The sequence below is a fragment of the Girardinichthys multiradiatus genome, chromosome 17, assembly GCF_021462225.1.
Source record: "Girardinichthys multiradiatus isolate DD_20200921_A chromosome 17, DD_fGirMul_XY1, whole genome shotgun sequence".
In the NCBI taxonomy this organism is placed as follows: domain Eukaryota; kingdom Metazoa; phylum Chordata; class Actinopteri; order Cyprinodontiformes; family Goodeidae; genus Girardinichthys; species Girardinichthys multiradiatus.
In genome coordinates, this window is record NC_061809.1 from 16,350,208 (window position 1) to 16,374,453 (window position 24,246).

The following is a 24,246-nucleotide window of genomic DNA, read 5'->3' on the forward strand; positions in this document are numbered from 1 at the left end:
TGGTGCATTGACTGTGGACTTCAGAAAACACAGTGGACCAACAGCAGCAGATGAGATGTCTGCAAATTATCGCTGACTTGTGGAAACATCACACTGGACTTCAAGCAGCTTAGATAATGTGCCTCTCCACTCTTCCTCGAGACCTTAGTTTCCAAATAAAATGCTAAACTTCACTTTTATCTGAAGAGGACTTTGAACCACTGAGCAAGAGTCCAGTTCTTTTTCTGCCAATTCGCTGCTGATATTGTCAAGAATCGGTGCTACAACAAATGTAACAGCTGTAGGTCATGACCTGGATACACCTGTGTGTTTTGGATACACCTGTGTGTTTTGGCACTTTAATCAGTGACTCAGGCCACTGTCCATGCCTCATAAATCTCTCCTCCAAATTCTTGAATAGGCTTTTCTTCACAATCCTCCGAGGGCTACGATTTTCACTATTGCTTGCGCAACCTTTTCTACCTGAGTTCTTTCTTCCACCGAGCTTTCCATGAGTATGCTTGTATGCAGCACTCTGTGAACAGACCTTTTATTGCTTACCATCCTTGTGAACGGTGTACCTTTTTACACTTTAAAAAACTAATTTTTAAAGGGTTAATTTAGTGTTCACATTTTCTGACCAGTTGAATCTTTTTTTTTTTTATTAGTTGTAAGCCATAGCCATCAAAACTAGCAAAAATAAACACTTGAAATATATATATCACTCTGTTACTCAACTAAAAACAAGTCTAAATTTTCAATTACATTCTTAGTTATTGAGATGTACTTCTAATATTTTTCATTTACCAAGACACTCGAGTATAAACCTTCAAGCAGAGCACTTCTGATAGATGAAACATTAACAGGAAGCCACAACTTTCCTTTTATCCACACTATCAGTGATTATAAAATGATTATCTTGACTTTTAAATCAGAAAATCTTTCTAGATCTTTCCAACATTTTCTTCCAGGTTGACTTTTTGGGAGTAATAATTTGTCTCTTAAATTTGTTACAGGGTTGATTCTGCAACAGTAGAGAATATAAACATTTGACTATATTTTAGTGTAACATTTCAAACTTCATCCATCTACTTTCTAATTGCTTTGTTTTAAAGAGTTCATGAAGTATCTACTTTTGCAGAATACCAAGCCAATGTGAGGGTTTTAAATATATTTTTAAGTCCTGTGTCAGCCTCTGACAGCCTCTTGCTGTGCTCCTCTCTAATCTCCGTTCTTCCCCACTGAAGGAAGTTGAGGAAAGCATCTCAGATGGAGGTGCATAGGGAAGGAGACGGGTCTAGCACTACCGATAACACACAGGAGGGGGCGCCACATTCTCACTCAGCCAGCACCACATACAGCCTGGGCGCTTTCTTCCAAGATTTCTGGCATGATATCTGTAAAGCTGGGTGTGTATTTTCATTCTTTTAGTTTCTGTGATAAGACGACATTAAGGGGCGGGGCTGTGCTTCAAAAACAAACACTAACTGGTCTATTAATGCAGTTTATTTAAAAAGTGAACTTATAAAAATGTTGAATCTTTCAAGAACAAATTGAACAAGAGCCAGCCTTGCCTCAGATCTTAGTGTGCTTCCTTGGCTGCAACATCCTTTACTATCACTCTGAACGTCTCCTCCTGGAGAAAAGAGTTTTTATTTTTTAATTTTGTGCAAGCACCAGATCAGATTGTTTAACAGTTGAAGGATTTTGCAGCTAATTTTGATGTGATTAATCTGCTGATTAAGGATGTGTTTTAAGTAGCATGCTGCCTCCCTTCCACGTTTTCCCTTTTAGAAGCAGCGTGTTAGAATATCAAAGCTCCTTCAGTCTCTTGGGTTTTTCATGCATCAGTGACACTCTTCCTTCCAGGGAAAAGACCGGTGGACGTCTGACTTGATGTATTTATTTATAGAAGGGCAAATGACATACCTTTTGTTCTGCTTTTCTGAAACAATTATGAGCTCAAGGCTGGTAAGACACTAAATCTTGCTTCTTTTTCTCCATAAACAGAGTTTAGGTGTGCTATATTAATGTAAATGATGAAACATCTGAACAAGCCACTCAAAATTAATAGGTCTGTTTACAGGTAGCTTTTTTTTTTAACACAGCTGTGGTCTGGCTGTTTACTCCCTGCACGAACTATCTGTAGTATCCTTATCGTCGCCTCTTCAAGTTGTTCCTACCCTTAAATCTAAGATTACAATTTTTTTATAATCCCATAGCAAATGTTTTTTCTAATGGATTTATCGGTTCTCCCTTCCTGTATTTACTTCCCCAGACCTTACCTACATTTCCAGTATAGATTATCTTTGCTCAATCCATCCTTCTTCCGAGCAGCCAAATAGCCATTAGATTATATAATCCTGTTTAAAAGAAAAAGGTCTTTTTGTTAATGCCTCCTGTATAGTTTGAGCTACCTCATCATCCTATTTTCCCTTTGGGACTAGTAAAGTATTTTTTAATTGAATTGCAGCGAGACTTCCATAAATGGTTGTGCTTTACCAAGTAACTCATTTGGTGACAGAATATGACTCATCCGCTTTGAAAAACATTAGGTTGGTTTTGATCCTTTTATTTATTTAAGATTTCTCATTTCTTTTGCGCTACAATATGAAATATGCCCATTAATAATTACGTTGATTTACTCATTTATTCAACTATTTAAAATTCCCAAATCCAATATTTAGCAGGTTTGCTACATTTCCTTTAACTAGCAACAATACCATAGTTGCAATACATGGACTCATTTTAGTTAAAAGTCTCCAGGCCAGTATATCACGTATGAACTTCTCCATTACTGACGTTATTTTGCATGAATGTTCCACCATTTTGCTGAATGCATCCTGTTGAGACTGAATATGGCTTCTGGTCTGCTGACGTCCTCTTCTTCGGGTACTCGTCTCCATTCCCTTGCAGATCTAAGAAGTCCAAGCTGTCCATCGATAAATCGACGGAGACGGACAACGGCTACGTGTCACTGGATGGTCGGGTGACCAACCGCAGCAGTGAGGAGGGACTTCAGCTGCACGAGCAGAGATGTGACGCGTTGACCCGGCCAGACGAGGTGTGCTGGAACCCTCACATCCAACCCTCACATTCTCACACAGCCCACAGCACAGGACTGCCTATGGCGGGCAGCAATAAGGTAATGAGTCAAAAATTCATCACTTAACTTTTGTGTTGGATTTAAAGCAACAGAAAAACATGGTGACTTTTCTCACTTCTGGATTGGGTTGTGTCTCCTTCTTAAGGAGCCTGCCTCTGATGAAGCTTCTAGTGAGGAGGATCCTGAAGCATCCTACGGCGCCCTCCGCAGGGGAGCTGAAAGAAAGAACAGTGACTGTACACTCAGAAACCGCAAAAACACACACCTTTACAAGAAACACTATGCTGTGGAGGTAAACCATGCAGTCTGATTCAGAGACAAATCAAGCAGAATCAGGTGGTAGCCCTTTCTAAATCATCATTTGCTTCATCTTTCAGGATGTTGCCAAATCTGGTACCAGCTGTAGCTCCAGATGCTCCAGTATGAGAACCCCGGACTCTGAGAGCGCTCGACATGAGTCAGAAACAGAGGATTTGATGTGGGAGGACTTCCTGCATTGTGCAGAATGCAGATCATCCTGCACCTCAGAGACAGGTGAGGTGATTTAAACGTTCACGAGAACTTTGGGTTCCAGCATGATGATTTACACCGTGACTGTTTGTGTTTCAGAGGGAGAAGCAGGAGGGACCTCTGTGTCTCCTAAATCTAAGAAGGAATACAGAGACGATCCTTTTCATCAGGCATGTAGACCTATTCCTTCGATTATTACCCCGCTTTCTCTATGGCTGAGTAGGTACATTAAAACGTACATAGTGATGGTATTGAACAGGGTTCCTAAACATTATTTATCATTAGTATTTATACCATTCTGTATGTTTAAGTACAAAGTATTTATGATCTTGTATGTTTTCAACAGATCAACTGAATTCTGAAGCTGGCTTGTGATTAACATAGATCAGCTTCGTTTTCAAACCTTTAACACTTGTAAACTCTCAAAGAAATGAACTAAATTCAGATAATTTAAGGCATGGTCTGTGATCTTTGATGCCTCTATTCTGTTGGGGTTTTTATATTGTTTGGCATCTAAACCAGGTTTATTTTGGAACCCATATTTAGGAGGGCTGGCTGCTAGACAACTGCTAAGTCAGCAGGCTTTCTCATAATCGTCCCAGCCACAACCAAACATTTGGTTGTGGTCTAACCCGTTATTCTTGGTCTTTGGTAAAATTAATAACCTCTGAGTGACAGAATTTGACTTGGATGTAAGCCACAATCATGAACAGAAACCACAACAAATGTATGAGTTTTTCAAAGATATTCTTCTTTTAAATACACTTGTACAGGAAGTAGTCAGTATTTATGGGAATGTTGTGTTTTTGCTGCAGAGTCAAATTCCCTGGCTGCACAGCTCCAACCCCGGCTTGGAGAGGGTGAGCGCCATCGTGTGGGAGGGAAACGAGTGTAAGAAGGCAGACATGTCTGTTCTGGAGATCAGTGGCATGATCATGAACAGAGTGAGTAGCTCTTTAAGTACCTGTGAAAGAAAGGGAACATTTTATAGAGTCAGCCACACTGAGATTCCTGTCTCTGCGTTCAGGTGAACCTCTACACTCCTGGTATTGGTTACCAGGTCTTTGGGAACCTGGTTTCAGTCACACTTGGACTCACACCCTTTGTCTACAGGTACAACAATGTCTCTACGAACAAATTGTGCTGAAAACTAATTTACAAGAAAGTCTGTGCTGATTTACACACCGTCATTCTCCGCAGGCTGGTTCAATACTGTGACCTGGATCAGCTCACCACGCTTTCAGCCAATGAGATGCTCTCTGTTGCTTTGGGAGGAGGATCTGAATATGATGCCGTGATAATCACCATGGTAACACTCAGCTTCCTGGTGCGCGTTTGCCTTATATGGCTCTTCTTCTTCCTGCTCAGTGTAGCAGAGAGGACCTACAAACAGGTGTGAGAATGAAATCCTGAAGGGGCTTTTCTTGGTAGAAGTGGATCAAACCATTAGGTCTTTTTAACTCTTCTGCTGATCTCTGCATTTCAGAGGCTGCTGTTTGCCAAACTGTTCGGTCACCTGACGTCAGCCCGCAGAGCCAGGAAGTCTGAGGTTCCACATTTTAGACTGAAGAAAGTTCAGAACATTAAGATGTGGCTGTCGCTGCGCTCCTACCTTAAGGTACAAGTCTAACGATAGGTCTTTATGGTTACCAGTCTCTTTGGAAACTGGTAGAACTGGGTAAAAATCTGTTTGAATCTGCAGAGACGAGGTCCTCAGCGTTCAGTGGATGTAATTGTGTCGTCTGCCTTCCTCCTCACTCTGTCAGTGGTCTTCATCTGCTGTGCCCAGGTAATTTCTGGCAGTGACAAACAAAAAACACACATTATGCAGCCCTGGTAAAGGGCCTGAACATCAATCTGTTGTTGCAGTAGCAACAAGTCGCGTCCTGTAACTCTGAGAGTCCATCCACTGTTAACAAGACTCTCAGATCCTCCTTTTTAAAGAACACACAGGAGAGGGCATGAAGTATTTTTACACACGTGTCCTTCGTTTCACCCAAACTCATCTGCCGTATTGTTGATGGAAAACCAATTATTTCTGACTTTCACTTCATTGAATTAATTCATCAACATTGTCCAATGTGAGATTCTTTAAGGTTTAAAACATTTTTAAACGCTTTAGTATTTATTTGATTATGTTTTTAAGGGGCAGTCTGTAAGTCTTAGACATTACTGGACCAGTTAGACAGACATGCAGTCTAAGATTAGTTTTTCTCTTCAAAGCAACATGATTAAAACTACCTGGGGAGAATAAAAGGGTCGTCTACACAATACGTCATTATTTAATTTATCTCATACAGCGGCAGCTCAATTCCTGTAAAAATATCTACAAGTATGTTGTGACTGCTACAGTTTCCACTTGACTAACCTGACTTCGTCTCTTCCTCCAGCTTCTGCATGTGCATGAAACATTCCTGGAGTATCACTATAACTGGGAGTTGGTGATCTGGTGCACCAGTTTGTCTCTGTTCCTGCTCAGGTTTGTCACTCTGGGCTCAGAAACCAGCAAGAAGTACAGCAACACCTCCATACTGCTCACTGAACAGGTATATGCAGAATACAGATACATAAACAGAGGGCATCTGCTCCAACTGTCCCACTGACCTGGTTTGTGTCTCTTAGATCAACCTCTATCTAAAGATGGAGAAGAAGCCAAACAAGAAGGAGGAGCTGACTCTGGTCAATAACGTTCTAAAACTGGCTACCAAACTACTCAAGGTACCAACTCTCTGCCTCATCACTCCTCCATTGCCCAAACTGTTTGGATATCTTACTCTGCTGCCTGCCTGTGTCTCTGTCTGTCCAGGAGCTGGATACTCCATTCAGGTTGTATGGTTTGACCATGAATCCTCTGCTCTACAACATCACCCAGGTTGTCATCCTGTCTGCTGTGTCAGGGGTCATTTCTGACTTACTAGGATTTAATCTCAAGGTCAGTGCATTCAACAGGGTAATCAGGTTACCTATATTATTTAGACTTTCTATCCACTGTATTCATAAATAAGTAACTTCCAACCCTGATTTTAAGACTGGTTTTCTTCTGGTAAACTGGTTCTTTCTCAGCTCCAAGACTTAAACTGGACCAGAGTAATGAACCGTTTTCATGGAGGTCAACAACCAAACAAGTGTCATGTTGACAAAGGTCCTGAGCTTACATTAGTTAAAAAATCAGATTAGATTTGGGGATAACAGGAGCTCAGTCTTCCAGCTTCCAGTTTATTTTATGTCCCACTTTCTATAGTGAGGTATATTGAGGTAATACACCACAGAGCTGTGATCACACACATTTTCTTGCCCCTGCAGCTCGGTTCTTAAACGTTGTTGGCCTTTTTATATCTGCATGTTTTTTCTATGGAGGATTACAAAGCAGGCATTCAGTATACAGTGACCCACTTAATCTCTGATAGTTGAGCTATATCAGCTGGACAAAGATGACTGCTGGTGAATTCATTCAGAGCTAACCTGAGTTTTTAGAAAGGTTGAAGCTCAGTACTGTTAATGGTTTTTTTCTCTATAAACTTAGCTACTGTCCCAGTTAAACACTGGAGCTGGAAAAACAGGCAATTTTAAGGTTAATATGTTGCAACATTTAAGTGGTCAGGATTATAGACTATTTACAACATACTGTTTTAATAAAGTCCACGTTTGAATTTATTGTGACTTTTTCTCTATTACTAACAGGGTTTACATAATTCATTTAGGCTCAAATGTTCATTTGCCTGCACTAATTTTGGATGGATGGATGGATGGATGGATGGATGGATAGCTTTAAGCAGGTTGCAGAGAAACCACTGGTATTTTTTGTAACCAACAACTTTCTGGCATCATCCTGTCAGAATATTTGACTATTCTTCTGAAAGAAATTTAACAATTTCCTGGAAGAATTTTTACCTGCAACCTGCTAAAGAGCATTTAACCAAACATTAGTGGGGCCCATCTATTAGAACTTTAACCATCTGAACCATGCTTGTTCAGATGTGTCCTTTAAGGCCCAAATGTAATAAAAGCTGCATGCTAAGTGTGAGCGTATGTAAACCTTTGACTGGCACTGTACCTTAAACCTAAACATTCAAACGTGACGTTACTACTCCCTGCACAGACAATACCTTTGTAGTCAAGTCTAAAACTGGGTTTTTTTGTGCTCTTTTTACAGCTTTGGAAGATCAAGTCATGACATATCAGAGTGCTTTGACCTTCAATGATTCCACTTTGTGCAATTCACAGATTATTGACCCAGTCAGTGTTTGTTTTAAGTTTAGATTGTTTAAGATTTCTGTTCTGTAATACCAGACAAAGCTGTATTTGCCTTCTGTAAAACATGTTAGTATTATGAACAATAGATATGTTCTCAACTGCACATTTGAAGGCAAAGAAATGTTAATGGGGTAACAATTCTGTAATGTTTTATGGGCTTAACTTATTTTATGTCGTTGATAAATTCTTCGAGTTTAATAGATAATTGCTGGTCCTTCACAAGCACTTCTTACTGTTCTCCAGGCTATAAACCAGCTCACATGTACAGACTTAAAACATGACATGTTCGTACCTGATGATGCATACTTGTTTTTGCGGGTCCTCCAGTGTAGCTGAGAAAATTGATCCACGACTCGTTCTCACCCGGCAGAACACGTCCGCACTGTAACAAACAATCAGCAATTAAAACATTTTTAATTTTCGTTTCAATTACTGGGCCTCAGCAGTATTTATAGCAATATATGTTCTCCTGACAGAGTGGATATAGCTTAGGACAATTAAAACAAAGTGTATTATTTGTAGATAAACCTCCGTTTCCTTCTGAACATAAGAGGATTTTTGAACTGAAACACAGAAAAGTTTAAGTTCCTTTTTTAAGAGATCAAAAGTTCAATTGATCCAATCAAACAATTTTGAAGATGCTGTTTTATGTTGTTCAGTATTGGATGAAAGGCATTTCTATATACAGATGCTATGTATCAGAAGACGAGGAGAAACAATCTGAAAGCTGATCATTGTTCCTCAGCCACTGGATCTCAGAGCTCCTCTCTGCAGTGCAGCAGATCTGAGACGACGCATGCTAGTAATGTCTGTATGCAAATCAAAATATGCACTTTAACAACTGATTTTATGGGGAGGAAAGTTACAGATGTTTTTGTGTGTGGTCACATTTCTATGTACCTCTCTTGTGTTGATAGTTTAGTAGTGTTTGGCATTGAAATTATTTTCTGAAGGAAATCCTATGCGGTACGTAAAGTTGCGTTTGTTTTATTGTGTGCCGACATACAAGATGCCTCAAAACAAGTTTGATTTGTAAAGTTGCTAGCATTATCATTTACATCTTGTGGGTGTTTAAGGAGGAAGACCAAAGTGCTTATTTAATTGTTTTTGTGTTTCTCTGCTGGGAAAAGAATATATTTTTAGCGTCATGCTTTAAAATCTATTTATTTCCCTTCAGAAATACTTGTAGTATTGTGGGTTTTTTGACAATTGTAAAGGCTGTTTATTCTTTACATTCACCTGAAAGCAGAGGCATGATTTACTGTTTTTAAAACATCTTTGAGTTATATGAAAGTAACTAAAAGGTATAAGATGATGTTTTGATGCTGTTTTTCAGGGTCAGAATATTTAGATCTAGTTTATTTGTGTGTCTATGAGGTCTACTTTTTTTTTTTTATAAGAAATAAAAGCTGAATGAATTGAATTTCTGACTGTTTTTTCTTAGTGGACCTTTTTAAAGGGTAATATGAAGTAATGACCCAGGTTTTTTTAGGTTATGTGAGAATTCACACTATGACAGCTTACAGGAGTGGTGAGATCTAACCCACCATTGTAAATATTAGGTCAAGGGATAAAAGCAGCAGCAAATTGTTCAGGTAGGCTGAATAATAATAAAGTAGCTTAATTGGACAATTATTGTTTAAAGTCCTGGAAGATTCAGACCAAAACACAGGGATCTATAAAGCCTGTAGTACAATGCATGGATGTTGAACCTAAAAGGTACATTAAAGTTCAGGTAAGGTTAATAAAAACAATCCTGCAATGAATCATCTGAGTTTCCAGTTACAACCAAACTACAATATTAACAATTCATCATTTAAATGAATATTTGTTGACCTAAAATGAGCAGTGCCCATTTGATCTAGAGATGAAACCAGATATTTACATAAACTTTATAAAGAGACGTCTTATTCCTCACCAACATGAAATCACACTAAAAATTTTATAATCCATTTAAGATTGTGAAAACTATTTTTATTTGTCAAATTTTTACAAACATCAAGATGACTATGCCTTTAAAATTTTAAGCCCTGATGATGTCATGTAGTTGTAGGCCTCTGATTAATTCACAACATTTGAGTTAAATAAAGACAACATCTGTGGAGGCTTCTAAAGGCCACACCTAAAACAAACTGCAACATGGAAGAGACCGTTGGACCTCCACGTGTCTGAAGGTCCCAAATTCTTTTCAAAGAATTATATGCAAGTAGAAACAGCCCAGAAATGTCCTGCCATCAAACCACTCAGGAAAGAGACGGGTTCTGCGACCCAGAGATGGATTTGTTTTGGTGTGATCAACACCAGAAAAGAAGCTAAAGACCTTGTAAAGATGCTGGTTGAAGCAGATAAGAGAGCTTCTTTATCCACAGTGAAGCAAGTCCTGTACAGACATGAGCTGAAAGGCCACCTAGAGGTGAAGAAGCCATAACTAAAAGCAACATAACAGCCAGATTACTGTTTGCAAGGCATTAAAGACATGTTCTGTGCTCTAATGAAATTAAAGGGTTTTCCTCCAGATGTAATACTGGTCATTAAGGCCAAAAGTGGAAGCTCACAAGCCTGAACACCATCTCCACTGTGAAATACTAGGGTAGTAGCACCCTCTTGTGGGGCTATTTTGCTTCAGCCAGGAAGTTAAAGCATGGGCACACATCAACAATGATCCGGGGCATTGCGTTGTAGAGCGGGCACCTGATATATAGAGGCCATATTCATCAACACAGCCGTTCTGAGTTCGATTCCTGACCTTGAGATCTTTGCTTCCCCACTTCTCCTTCTGAGGAAGGTGTGTGGGAGCAAGGCGATCTACAACCCTATTCAGAATGCATCTAAATACCCAACCAGACAGCAGTAGGGATGGAACACTTAAAATAATCAACTAATTTAGTAATCTTATCATCATTAACTGGAGTATACAGACTGTAAAACATGAGATTTACAGAAAGAACAACCCACTCAGAGCAGTAATTAATCCATCATTGTACAGAAAAATAGGTACATTTTGCTTTTAAGATGAAAACTTCCTTGTCTGTAAATATGCTCTATCCAGAACTCCTCGAGTGGCTTAAATTTAGCTTCACATGGTTCAAACTCTCTCAAAAATCTCTTATTAAGCAACTTTTTCTGTCTAATAATTAATCAGTTTAAACTAGTCAACAGATTAGCCCTACGAAGTATTGATGTTAAGTCAACCAGAAACGACTGAGCTTTTGATGTTTCTTTTAGATACATCCTTTGCTACAAATGTTCAAGTGCACACTACAGGAATACTATGTAATTGCATTTTAGGCAATTAAATGTCTAATTTCTTATTTGAAAAATTTTATTATTAGTTTATTTACATTTTTTTTTATTTCTGTTACTCGTAAAATAAGCTTAAGTAGTTAAATGAAAAATCGGCAGAGTGCCAATCTTTTTTATCAAATTACTCGATTCCTAGAAAATTACTCATTAGCTGCAGCCCTAGACATCAGCTTTTCATACTAGGTATAAACGTGTTGAAAGTTTTAAAGGTTTCAAGTCCTAATGAGAAGACGATTTTCAGCCATTATAAAGCCATGCTATGTTCTCTCTCCTGCTGCTGTGCACTGCCTGTCAGTAAGCTGAGAGAAGGACAATATACCTTTACCATAAAGATAAATTGCTGTTTGAAAAGGTTTGCAGCTGTACAACAAGAACCCCTATCAGCCCTATTGAGTTAGCTCTGTTTTATAAACTACATTTGGCTAGCTACAAGCAGCATGCCTGCTCAGCCACTGACTGCAGACTCAAAAACAGGCACATGACACAACTTTTTTTAAATTGAATTAAACTAATTAACCAGTTAACAGGGTGCTATACTTGTTTTATTCTATAAAAGAGCAGAATGGCAAAAAGCTGCAATATCCTGCTCAAAAAGGGTACTTAAGACACGAACTTTAGTGTATTTTTTATAGTTTCTTTAGCTCCATACACTACATTTCATTCAAGCAGCGAAACTAGCTTTCTGCAATTTGATTTTTTGTGTTAATGTCATGAAACCACGATATTGGAAAGTTAAACAAGCCCATGTCCACTCATAGTGGTTTAAACTCACTTTGAACAAAGATTTTCTCAGGAAATTATACTTCTAATATTTCTAAAGACATAAAATCCAAACCAGGAGATGGTAACAACCCAAGTAACCCACACATACAAAGGAATCAAAGCAAATGAGTCCATAAATGAAGTAACGTGAAATTAAGTGGAATGATACAGGGAAGAAGTACTGAACACATGAAGACAAAAGCAATGGAAAGCCAAGAAACCAGCATAAATCTGTCAGTATTTAGAAAGCAGCTCTGCTGCCATGTAAGCTGGTTTATTATTACTGAAGGCCTATAAAAAGGCTCCTTAGGCAAGGATTGCACGGAATGATATGATGGGTAAAACCAAAGAGACCTTCACAAAAAGTCTACAAAAGACAATAGCTTTATTTCTAAACCTCTGAATTTTTTGGTTAGTTTGAGCCTTAATTACAAGCCTTTGAAAGACTGGGAGAGCATTGTTTGGTCAGATGAGGCCAAAGCTGAAGTCTTTCGATGAACACATCATGCTTGGAGGACGAACAGTTCTGCACATCAACCCAAAAACACCCTGCCAAAACTGAAGTGTGCAGGTGGAGGCATCATGGTGTGGACTGTCTTTCAGCATATGATACTGACAGACTTCATATTACTGAATGGAGAAAGGCACCGGGAGATTCTTGCAAAGAATCTGAAGATAAAACACAGAGACATGGTCCTAATCGCTATCAGAAAAAGAAAGTAAAAGTGCCCGCCCAATCAGCTGACCTGTATCCAATTGAATATCTATGGAAAGAACTGAAGACCAGAGTGGATACAAAGGACCCCCAGAACTTTCAAGAATTAAAGACAGTCTTGTGTAGAACAATCCTAAAAGCTCTTGAAGTTATCATTACCAAGAAAGACTTTAATGAATTTGACCTCCAAGTCCGAGGCCATGGTACTCGACCGGAAATGGGTGGCTTGTCCTCTGCAGGTTGGAGGGGAGTTCCTGCCTCAAGTGGAGGAGTTTAAGTATCAATGGGGGTGCTGTGCTGGTCCATTGTGGTGAAGAGAGAGCTGAGCCGAAAAGCAAAGCTCTCAATTTACTGGTCGGTCTACGTTCCTACCCTCACCTATGGCCATGAACTTTGGGTCATGACCGAAAGAACGAGATTCCGGATACAAGCGGCTGAAATGAGTTTCCTCCGTAGGGTGGCCGGGCACTCCCTTAGAGATAGGGTGAGGAGCTCGGCCATCTGAGAGGGGCTCGGAGTAGAGCCGCTGCTCCTCCACATCGAGAGGAGCCAGTTGAGGTGGCTCGGGCATCTATACAGGATGCCTCTTGGACGCCTTCCTCGGGAGGTGTTCCAGGCATGTCCCACCAGGAGGAGGCCTAGGGGACGGCCCAGGACACGCTGAAGGGACTATGTCTCTCGGCTGGCCTGGGAACCCCTCGGGCTCCCCCTGGAGGAGCTGGAGGAGGTGTCTGGGGAGAGGGACGTCTGGGCATCTCTGCTGAGTCTGCTGCCCCCGCGACCCGTTCCCGGATAAAGCGGAAGACGACGAGTACTTTAATAAATTTCTGTTTGTGTTCAGTACTTGTTCCCTGTGACATTCCAGTTTTTTACCCATAACTTTGTTTGTGGACTAATTTACTTTGATTCCGACTCTGAAGCAGTGTGTAACGACTGTCATCCAGCAGTATTTAAATACAGACAATAAACAACTGACTTTCATCTTAGGCTAATTTTAGTCCCTGACCATTGCTGCCATTACTGTTTCCTGATCATTTTAATGAGCATTGAGGGCAAAAACACTGATTATTCTGGTAGTTATTGTGTAAGGGAAGCATCAATGATGAACATCTTCCCCTTCAAATGTTCTACCGATGTCAGCATTATACACATTTACAGCAACATAAAAAAAGCAAAACAAACTCACCATCCAGTTATATGGACACGAAGACAGGGTTGATGTACTTCAAGTAGCCTGCTATCACCTGATGACAAAAAAGATAGAAAAACGAATTATTTCAATCTGGCGTTTAGGAAATTTATAATCACAATACATGGATCTAGCAACATTTCTGTTACTCCTTTGTTTTGTTTGTACTACATGTTCATCCGCTAGGGGCACTGGTTTTGGAGGAGCATATGTTTGAAGAGTTGGTTCTCTTCTTTGTGCATGGCGGAATAAAGTTGAGAAAAGAAACAAGTTATTGTTTTTTATGACTAACATTGGTAGCAGAGGATGGTTAGTAACTACAGAGTTCCGCCAACGTTTGAAGAAGGAAAGCCTTACGAAAGCTGGAAGAATGAAGTCAACATTTGGACGAGAGTTACAGATTTGGAAAAAAAAAAAAAAACAAGCGCTTGCTGTCGCCCTGGCAACTGTCTGGAAGAGCGCGGGACATGGCGATGGAAATTCCGGTAGACGACCTAAATGAAGACACTGGAATGATCACATTGTTCGCTAAACTAGATGACTTGTTCCTAAAAGAGGAAAAGGACAGGATCTATGAGGCGTACTCGGATTTTGACCGAATCATAAAAGAAGTTAACATGTCGATGGCGGACTATATTATTGATTTCGAGCAGCGTTACTCGCGTATGAAAAAATACAACATGGAGCTACCTGACGGAGTTTTGGCTTTTAAGCTTTTGGACACTGCGTTTGGATATGACGGACAGATAGTTGGCTTTAACGGCGAAGTCTGCTTTGAAGAGTATATTTGGTGAAAAAAGAGGTGCGGCAGGAGTCCGTGTTTGCAACGGAGCAACGGCGGCAAAAAGGCAAGTACTGGCGGCAAAGTCCCCATCAGAAAACTCCACAGCCCAACACACCACAGCCGGGTACAAACCCGCTGGATAAGTACGGACGACGGTCGAAATGTGCATTGTGCTTTTCACTGGGTTAAAAACTGTCCGCACAAAGCTGAAAGTGTTAAAATTGCTGATGATACAAAAGACGTGGAAGAGTGCAATTTAACTCTGTACACCAAAGAATCACCAACAGATGCAGAAATATTCATGACAGAATGTTTTGGCTCGGCAATAATAGACACTGCTTGCACTAGGACAGTTTGTGGACAAGAGTGGCTGGACAACTACAGTACTGTATTACAAAAGAAAAGTGTGAAGAGTATGAAAGAGACAGAAACACAAAGTCACAGGCCCTTTAAGTTTGGAGATGGAAAAATAGTCTACTCCATAAAAAAGGTAAAGATACCTGCTAAAATTGGCAACACAAAGTGTAATATAGAAACTGAAGTAGTACCCGCTGACATCCCGCTGCTTCTGAGTAAAACCTCATTAAAAAGGGCAGGGACCGTTTTGGACATGGAAAGGGACAGTGCAGTGATGTTCAACCAGCCTGTCAAACTGGACTTTACTAGCTCAGGTCATGACTGCGTGAACATTGTAGAAAGTGAAAATAGACCTTTTATTCACTCCGATAAGCTATTAGAAGCTACTGAGGAAGAAACACCGACTACAACAGACAAGATGAACACATATAAAAAGATAAAATTTCTGGAGAAACTTCATAAACACTTTGGACACGCCTCTGCTGATAAAATACAGAGACTTTTGACTAATTCAGGCAACAAGGACACAGAATGCAACAGCCTGCTGAAAAAGGTCGTGAACCAGTGTGAAGTGTGTCAAAAATATTGTAAGACCAAACCAAAACCTGCTGTTGGCTTACCATTGGCATCTACATACAATGAAACAGTTGCTGTAGATTTGCACGAACTTGAACCTGGGGTTTGGTACCTACACATTATTGACCAGTTCACCCGTTTCAGTGCTGGTAGTGTATTAACCACTAAGTGATCTTCTGAAATAGTCAAAGGTTTTATCCATGATTGGATCAGTGTGCATGGCCCAACACAAACTTTCTTCAGTGACAATGGTGGTGAATTTAATAACGAGTTTTAAAGTTAAGACAACACCTGCTTACAGTCCGTGGAGCAATGGACTGTTAGAGCGCCATTATCAAACTCTGACGGAGATCCTACTGAAAGTCAAAGCAAGTACTGGATGTGACTGGAGCATTGCCATGGACTGGGCCCTTATGGCAAAGAACTCTATGCAAAGTGTCCATGGATACAGCCCACATCAGCTGGTGTTCGGGCAGAATCCCAACCTGCCCTCTGTATTAATAGACAAAGTTCCAGCTCTAGAGGGCACCACCAAGAGCGAATGGATTGCCAAGCACATTTCAGCCCTGCATGCTGCAAGAAAGGCTTTTACAGAAGCAGAATGTTCAGAAAGGATACGCAGAGCACTAAAGAAGCAGCTGCGACCCATAGACGAGCGATATGAAACTGGAGACAAAGTCTTTTCCAAAAGAGTGGATTGTCCAGAATGGAAAGGACCAGGAGTGGTGATTGGTCAAGATGGTGCAGTCGTTTTTGTAAGACACGGAGGCACCTGTGTCAGAGTGCATCAACTCAGATTGAGAAAAGTTACTCACGAGAATGAAGAACCTCAGATTACCTGCAATGAGGAGAACAATCAAGGACAACATACAGTGGACATCATTCAAGAGAATGTAGGAGAAGAGACTATTGCAGTAAATCCTGAGAATCGTCCTTTGCCTGCTCCTGTAAATGCAGAGGCAGAGAGACAGCACACTGGGAACACCATCATAAAGACAGGTCAAATTGTGACATTCAGAAATGCAGAGGGTGTCTCACCAAAAGCTAAAGTGTTGGGCCGTGCTGGCAAAGCAAGTGGGAAATACAAGAACTGGTTTAACTTGGACCTGCTTGAGCCTGCAGAAGTGGCTGGCAACAGTGAATCAGCTGATCTGTCACAGTTGGGAGGATTTTTAAGTCCAGGCAGATGCTGAGGATATGGATACACACGAGGATGTTTTTGTGAGTAACGACATGTCGTTTGATGAAGCAAAGAAAAATGAAATAATAAGCTGGAAGTGTTTGAAGAAATTGAGGACAAAGGACAAAAGTCTGTCTCCACTCATTGGGTGTGCACTCTGAAAGAAACTGAAAATGGTATAATACCTAAAGCAAGACTTGTGGCACGAGGATTTGAGGAGCTACAAGTTTCTAACATACAAAAGGACTCTCCAACCTGTGCCTCAGAGTCACTGAGACTCCTAGTGTCAAAAATAATGGGAACTTCACTCTATGGACATTAAATCTGCTTTTTTACAAGGAATGCAACTGTCCAGAGACATTTTTATCAAACCTCCCCCAGAGGCCAAGAGCACAAGTGTGCTTTGGAAAATGTGTGTATGGTTTAGCTGATGCTTCACTGTATTGGTATAACAGGGTAAAAAGCATCATGATTGAAGCAGGAGGCATTATGTCTAAGGTTGATCCTGCAGTTTTCTATTGGCTGGATGAGCTGAAAAATGTAACTGGTGTACTTGCTTGTCATGTTGATGATTTTATATGGGGTGGATCACACATGTTTTCAGAGGCAGTCATACCTCACCTGAGGTCAAAGTTTAATGTCGGTCGTGAAGCACATCATAGCTTTTCCTATGTGGGAGTAGATCTTGTCACTGAAGGTAAGAAGGTACAAATACACCAAGAAACATACATTCAGCATCTGCACTCCATACACCTCTAACCCTCACGAGCAGCAGTCAGCTTCACCTCTCTCTGAAAAGGAGACAGAGCAGCTCAGATCTAAGATAGGCCAACTTCTGTGGGTGGCGAGACAGAGCAGGCCTGATGTCATGTTTGATGTTAGTAATTTAGCATCTCGTCTCATACAGTACAGACCATTAATGAAGCAAACAGAGTTGTATGTAAGCTCAAGCCCAAGCCAGTTGAATTTAATTTTCAACACATTGGGGAAGACAGTAACTTAAAGATGGTTACATTTACTGATGCATCTTTTGGAAATCTTTCAGATGGGGGTACTCAAGGCGGGCACTTCATTGTATTGATGGGTGACAATGGGCGGTTCTCAACCATTTCATGGCAGTCAAAGATAATTAAGAGAATTGTCAGAAGCACTCTGGCAGGTGAAACACTTGCTATGTCTGAGGAGATTGATAATGCCATTTTTCTTTCCACACTCTTTTCTGAACTCAGTGCTGGTAGTACTGCTTATCCTCCACCTATAATCTGTGTGACTGATAATTTCTCTCTTGTTGATGCACTTAAGTCAACCAGATTTGTTGCAGAGAAAAGGTTATGGCTGGAAATCAGCTCAATTAAAGAGCTGATTCAAACTAAGAGAGTTCATCAAGTGTTGTGGTCTCAAACAAAAGACCAACTCGCAGACTATTTAACAAAGAAGGGAGCATCCACAACCTCACTTAAGGCTCTTTATGAAGGCCTTTGGACAATTCAATAAATTCATTCACAAGGTGTTTCACATTCTATCATGTTGAAACTGTTCTAACAAAATCCTTAACGGCTGTGCTTTCTCATGAGTCTTAAAAATATATATATCTTTGTTTTGTTTTGGGTTTTTTTTAGAAAAAGTGGGAGATTGTTACTCCTTTGTTTTGTTTGTATTACATGTTCATCCACTAGAGGCACTGGTTCTGGAGGAGCATATGTTTGAGGAGTTGGTTCTCTTCTTTGGGGAGAGAGTCCGTTCGGGGGAATGTGCATGGCGGAATAAAGTTGAGAAAAGAAACAAGTTTTTTTTTTTTTACTAACAATTTCACCAGGCTAAATAAAAATCCTATTAAATACAACAAAGTCATGTGCTGAAACACGCGAGCAGTCTCCACCACTCCTAGTTTCTCTGAGTATTTGGGTTCTGATGGCACAGAGGCAGACCCTCCAAGGATTTATTGGGCCCAGTTCAGCTCATTGACCATCATTCACCACAGAACCACTACACATATACATGCTTAGAAACATGTTTAGAAATAGAAAAACAAACTGAAAGACATTAATTCGATGTTAAACTGCTAAAGTAAAAAAGTTATGCTTTATGTAAGGGACTGGTTTCAGAGCTGCAATAAGTCAATTTACTGCTTCATGTGGAATACGTTTAAATCTAATAATAATAATCACTAAATATGCAGCTATCAAACTCTACTTTACCTCCACTTTTCATCATCTCTAGCTTTCAGTTTTTTTTAAATCAACTCAAACAAATAAACATAATGTGGGTCATCTGGTAAGCTCATAAAAAAAAAAAAAAAAATTATATTTTGTAAGATTTTAATTTTAATAGGCATGTTGCAATGACCAACTATCAATGTTATGCTCAGTTGTTATCAAGGTTTTTTAAATCATCCTAATAGACCATGTTTGTAAGCACCTACAGTGGGAGAAATAGGCCTTTATTCCCCTGCTAATTTTGTACCAAAGGCAAAGTCTTTTACATTTATGATTCATTTTCATGTGGAAAGACAGAATATCAACTAAAGAATTTAGAGAAGATCAGTTTTCATGTCATGGAGTGAAGTAAATGTCTGATACCCTACAACGCAAACATGTCTGGCTTCCAAAGATTGATAAGCTGCCCATAAAAATCTATAATTTATAGATACTTTAACCAACATGTACAAAGTACACAAGTCAAATAATTTGTTACAATTCCAAAACCATTGGCTGACCAAAGTAAGAGGTGGCAATGATCGTGAAACAATAAAGGGTTCAGACCACAGCAACACAGGAGGAACAGACTGACTCAGAGCTGCACCATTTCAGGACAATCCTTAATTGTGATTATTATATCCCTTATGATAAACCCTCGTTTTCCACACTTGTTTCTTTCTTTCCCATTACACAATGTCCCCACTGCTAACCATGAGCTCTAGCACCTGAGTCACTAAATAAAATATTCCTGCTGTGAGCGTTAAGAAGAGTTCATTCATAAATCATAGAGATGCATAGCGAATAAATACTATATCCTAACAAATATTGCATCCAAGCAGCCTTTTGACAGACTGCAATGATGAATAATTTGCAGCTTTAATTGGACCATAGTCACTACACAGAAAATGCTTCAAATATTACATGCTGCTATCAGATACACGTGTACAGAGGTTCCCATTGCACATCTAAATGACTTAGAGACGGTTCAGGAGAAATGCTGTGGCCAGACGAAACCCAAACCACCAAACTTCAAAAGCCATGTTTGAAGGAAGAGAATGACTTGAACATCTTCTCCACTGTCAAGTCATGTTCTGAGGAGGGATCAAATGGTCATTTCACTCAATGGCATTCACACCAAATTAAAGTTCTGGTGGATTAAAATGAAACTTTCAAAAAAATTGCTGACTGTTTTTGTTTGTTAATCACTACCTTAAGCTCAACCAGGACAAAACTAGAATTAAATTATTGGCAGGAACATTCAGAGAGCGAAACTCACTGCACAATTTCCAACACTGGCGATGAACCCAAACTCGGGTTTAATAAAAAAGATAAAAACTCATCAGTTGAAAAACTTTGCCTTTGTAAAGTTGTTTGTGTAACAACGAAAGGTTACACTAGACTTATTTGTTGGCGTTCATTTTGACTTAAGAGTTTTTAAAAATCGAGTCGTGATCTATTTTTACCCATCACTTTATTTTTTGAGATGGTTTGAGATGATGAAGGTCCCAGACTAACTACATATAAACAATGAAATGAAACAATTGCACTTCAAATATGAACAGATCACCAGCTGTGGCCAGAACCCACAGTCTCACAACTTCCACCTGGTCCACATGGACCATAATTGTGCTGCGGCTTGTGCATCATCAAATGTATAAAGTGTGATTGCTGCAGAGGCTCTATGTCATGAGGTGTTGGACTTTGTAAAAACTTCGGACACTCATCTGCAGTAGCATTTTTCCAAGGGAAGCCAACGAGGTCATGCGTCAAGTAGGAAAACAGCTAATTAATATGCTAACTCGCCACAAAGAGGTCAAAGGTGTTAATCACAATCTGTCAAAATGATTGATGGCCTTCAAATTGTTCCGTCACCGTTTAATAAAACCGGTCAAAAACAGAATTCGGTTATCATGACCCCTGGTATAACTCTTACCTGTATGAGCTCATAGATTGTATCATTTCCTTATGTGCATTTGGCCAAACTGCTTTTTCTGTTCGAGCTGCTATCAAATGGAACCATGAACATCAGAAATCTATAAATAAATATAAAACACATTTAGGACACAGCTAAAGAAATGGCTTACTGATAATCAGAGTTGTCAACATTAGCTTATAATTAGACCCACTCTCACTACACCTGCTATCATCTTGTCTGGTGTGTTTATCTTTGATGGGTTTTTTGGTCTGCGTGTTCCTAATGTACATATTAGCTTCATACTACTTTTACTAAAAGCATTGTAATTTTTAAATTGTTAATGTAAATGTGTAGTTTTACTGTTATTCGTTTAGGGTCACTTTTACCATCTGTCTAGGAACTACAGGTGAAACTGCAGTCTGGCATATTGACAGAAAGTTTATTATTATGCACTGTCCCTGTAATGAATAAATCATAATAATAATAAAAAGGGTTCTGTAAATGAAGTTTGACTGATTATAAGTGATCAAACAAGTCTACAAAAAACTGAATTGTATTGATAGTAAAATCTTGATTTGTAACCTAAATACATAACATCAAACTTGAATTTTGTTATACAGAATTCGGCAACTTGCCCGTAACTGTGACACCAGATGGCGCCGATGCTTTTGTGTGGCTTCATTTGTTCTCTAATGTACTGAAGATATAAGAAGCTGGGCTGTAATACAGATGCTCAGATACTCTGATAGCATTCATGTGACTTCCTTGTTCAAAAACATGAAAAATTTTGTTTTTTTTTACCACTGATGTGACAAAGGGGCCTAAAATACGGATAGTCAGATATTCTGGCAGCTGTTAAAAATGTGACCATACTGTGTGAATCGCTCAGCACATAAAATCGTTTACTAAAGTGATTGAACAATATTTTACCCCTGTTTTACGGTATTTAATCAATGTCCTCCATAGTGGACATTTGCCTAATTTTCCACCATTTTCTTCTATTATTTTTCATTAATTTGTTTATTTAAAAAGTTTTTATGAATTTACTGACAAAAATAGGAAGAACTGTACTCCAAATTAATGCCTAAACTCAGCTGAAGTGAAATGAAATGCATAATCTAGTTCGTAAATAATGTATAATTTCTAATCAGAGCAGGCTCAACATTTTATGTAAATACAACTCTGCTAATCAAGGTCAAATATCTAAACTACAGACTTTTGTTGCCATTATAGGTTTTGGGCAAAACTCTGTGAGGGAAAAGTGACTACCCATTAGCATGATGCCACCACTGCCATGCTTGACAGCTGGAACAGCGTTCTGTAGCCCCAGCTCGGGTCCAGCAGACATTCTTCTAAACATTATGACCACATAGTTCAATATTTAGCTCAGACTGAAACTTTTTTCCAGGTTTGCCTATGTGGGCAGCTACAAAGGTCTGTCCAGTTTCAAGGTTTTAATTTTGGTACCAGGGCTTCTTTGTTCTTCATATCATTCTCAGTCCATGGTGAATTCGTTGGACTTTCTCATTGTTGAATACTAGTCCCACACATTGCTTGCTCAGCATGGGGAAGGGCTGCTTCCATATACAGAAAATTCAGACATTCTCAATCAAATGACTACATTGTAACCCGGATCAAACTGGAATAAATGTAATTGAACTTGGATCTGTCTATATGATTGGAATAAATTAATATTATATTTCTATATATAAAATCGGATCTGGTTGCTTGCTATACAGTGCTTTGGGGTGACTGAAACTCTTCACGAAAATATTTTCTCACCACTATTCTGGTACAAGCTACTAGAAGGTGACCATCTGTAATTCACTCCGGACGTTTCCTCTCTAAAACTAGGTCAAGCTAACCGAAGCGACAACACATTCCTGTGAAAAACGTACGAACCGAAATAAAGCACAATTTATATAATAGTTAATATGCAATAATTAGAATATCATGCCGGAGTTTTGTGTTCGTTTTTACTTACTTTAGCAGCTGCTAGTCGATTTAGCTAATCACGGGCTAACAACGGCTCGACAGCTCAATGCTAACAGGTGCACCAAATCAACTGTTAACCCAATAAACGTAAAACAGAAATACTGCCTCGTGTTGAAAGGCAACAATCCTTCTACATTTAAAATAGCAAAAGTTTAAAGACAAATTAATAAATACACCACGCTCAACAACAATAAATAACTTTAAAAAAAACTCACCTGGACTGCTGATTCAGACGGCATTACGGTTCTCGCAGACGGTGTATTCCCGTTCCTGACAAAGAGGGGGCGCTCTACTTTCCACCCCTCAGTCAGAGGCATGTTGAGCCCTAGTCCGGCTTGACGGATGCTGCAAGTGTTCGTGTAATAAAACAGAAGAAGTCTAAATAAGCAGCTACATTTTCAAAACTAGCCCAAAAAACTGCAACCATCGACTGATAACATTTCAATGAAATTCACAGACAAGTTAAAGTCATAGTAATTTGTAACCGACATGAGATGAGTCAGCAGGTCTAAAATTACATTTCCACTGGATCATTTGAAGTTCACAGCTTCAACATAAAGTAATCTCATGAAAAACTCTTCAGTCATTTAGAACAAGTATTTTTATTTCTGTAAATTTGACCACATGTTAAAACAGGATAACAAAATGCAGATGCAGCTTCTCTGCTCATCTTTGCTGTATCTCCTGAACATCAATGAGAAAATTGGGTTGCATTAAAAATTTAATCAGTTTGCTTTATAAGTTGTGTCTTGAGCCCTGAGTTACTCTTAAGTATAAAGTGAAGCCAATGGCAGTATAGTAAAGTTTAAAGTGAGGGAAGATGCATAACCCTACATTATCAATCTAAAAAAAAACATCCAAAACTTCCTACATGTGCACACAGCAGTCACTCGGCACTCCCCTTCAAGGCAAATGACGTGGCTTTTTATGCATAAAATATCCAACATTTGTCCCAGAAAAATTAAATGTACATTTTTGTTGATCCGAATAGAGTGCTGTCAGGTTGAGCTGTGGTCCCTTGAAATTCATCACACAAAAAAACAGCATAATTAATTTCAAAAGTTCTAGAATCGATGAATTCCACTCAAAGCGTTCATGTACAACACTGAAAATATTCTTATAACAGCTTCAAAATATTCTCCACTGGAAAGCCAAATGGATGGATGGATTGATAAATAGATGGATTACTGGATACCTGTACAGATGGATTGACAAATGTATGGGCATATGGAAAAGAGGATAAAAAGATGATGGATTGATATGGGCAGATAGATGGTCAAACAAACTGATCGACAAAACAACAGATAGACAGATGAAGCATTTATGCAACGGGAAAGAACACCTGGAAAAAATATAATTTTCCATACATACATTTATCAAACTCCATATTTTTCCCCACAAATTAACAACTAGACAAAAGATG

At 39.3% G+C, this 24,246-nt stretch overlaps 1 protein-coding gene and 1 long non-coding RNA gene across 8 annotated transcripts in view; one reads left to right on the forward strand and one right to left on the reverse strand.

Annotated features, from left to right (window-relative positions):
* Positions 1–9,272, forward strand: part of LOC124882988 (protein PHTF2-like) — a 60,846-nt gene extending 51,574 nt beyond the window's left edge. For 3 of the 4 annotated variants that reach the window (XM_047389754.1, XM_047389756.1, XM_047389755.1), the window contains 14 exons: positions 1,227–1,388; positions 2,896–3,124; positions 3,231–3,377; positions 3,463–3,619; positions 3,695–3,765; positions 4,411–4,539; positions 4,623–4,708; positions 4,796–4,988; positions 5,082–5,213; positions 5,298–5,384; positions 5,986–6,141; positions 6,218–6,313; positions 6,402–6,527; positions 7,749–9,272. In XM_047389754.1, the coding sequence (XP_047245710.1) occupies positions 1,227–1,388; positions 2,896–3,124; positions 3,231–3,377; positions 3,463–3,619; positions 3,695–3,765; positions 4,411–4,539; positions 4,623–4,708; positions 4,796–4,988; positions 5,082–5,213; positions 5,298–5,384; positions 5,986–6,141; positions 6,218–6,313; positions 6,402–6,527; positions 7,749–7,769 (1,792 nt within the window). In that variant the 3' untranslated portion in view covers positions 7,770–9,272. The remainder of the gene's footprint in view (positions 1–1,226; positions 1,389–2,895; positions 3,125–3,230; positions 3,378–3,462; positions 3,620–3,694; positions 3,766–4,410; positions 4,540–4,622; positions 4,709–4,795; positions 4,989–5,081; positions 5,214–5,297; positions 5,385–5,985; positions 6,142–6,217; positions 6,314–6,401; positions 6,528–7,748) is intronic. The other variant, XM_047389757.1, reaches the window with a different exon arrangement.
* Positions 2,948–23,239, reverse strand: LOC124882989. Of its 4 annotated transcripts, none has more exons than XR_007042053.1 (8): positions 23,039–23,239; positions 20,847–20,946; positions 13,816–13,873; positions 8,142–8,231; positions 5,208–5,391; positions 4,781–4,978; positions 3,201–3,300; positions 2,948–3,104 (listed from the first exon to the last, which is right to left on the reverse strand). It is a non-coding gene; the product is annotated as an uncharacterized LOC124882989 (long non-coding RNA). The 4 variants fall into 4 exon arrangements; XR_007042056.1 differs by lacking the exon at positions 23,039–23,239 and adding an exon at positions 22,813–22,950; XR_007042054.1 differs by lacking the exon at positions 20,847–20,946.
* Between the last annotated feature and the right edge of the window lie 1,007 nt (positions 23,240–24,246).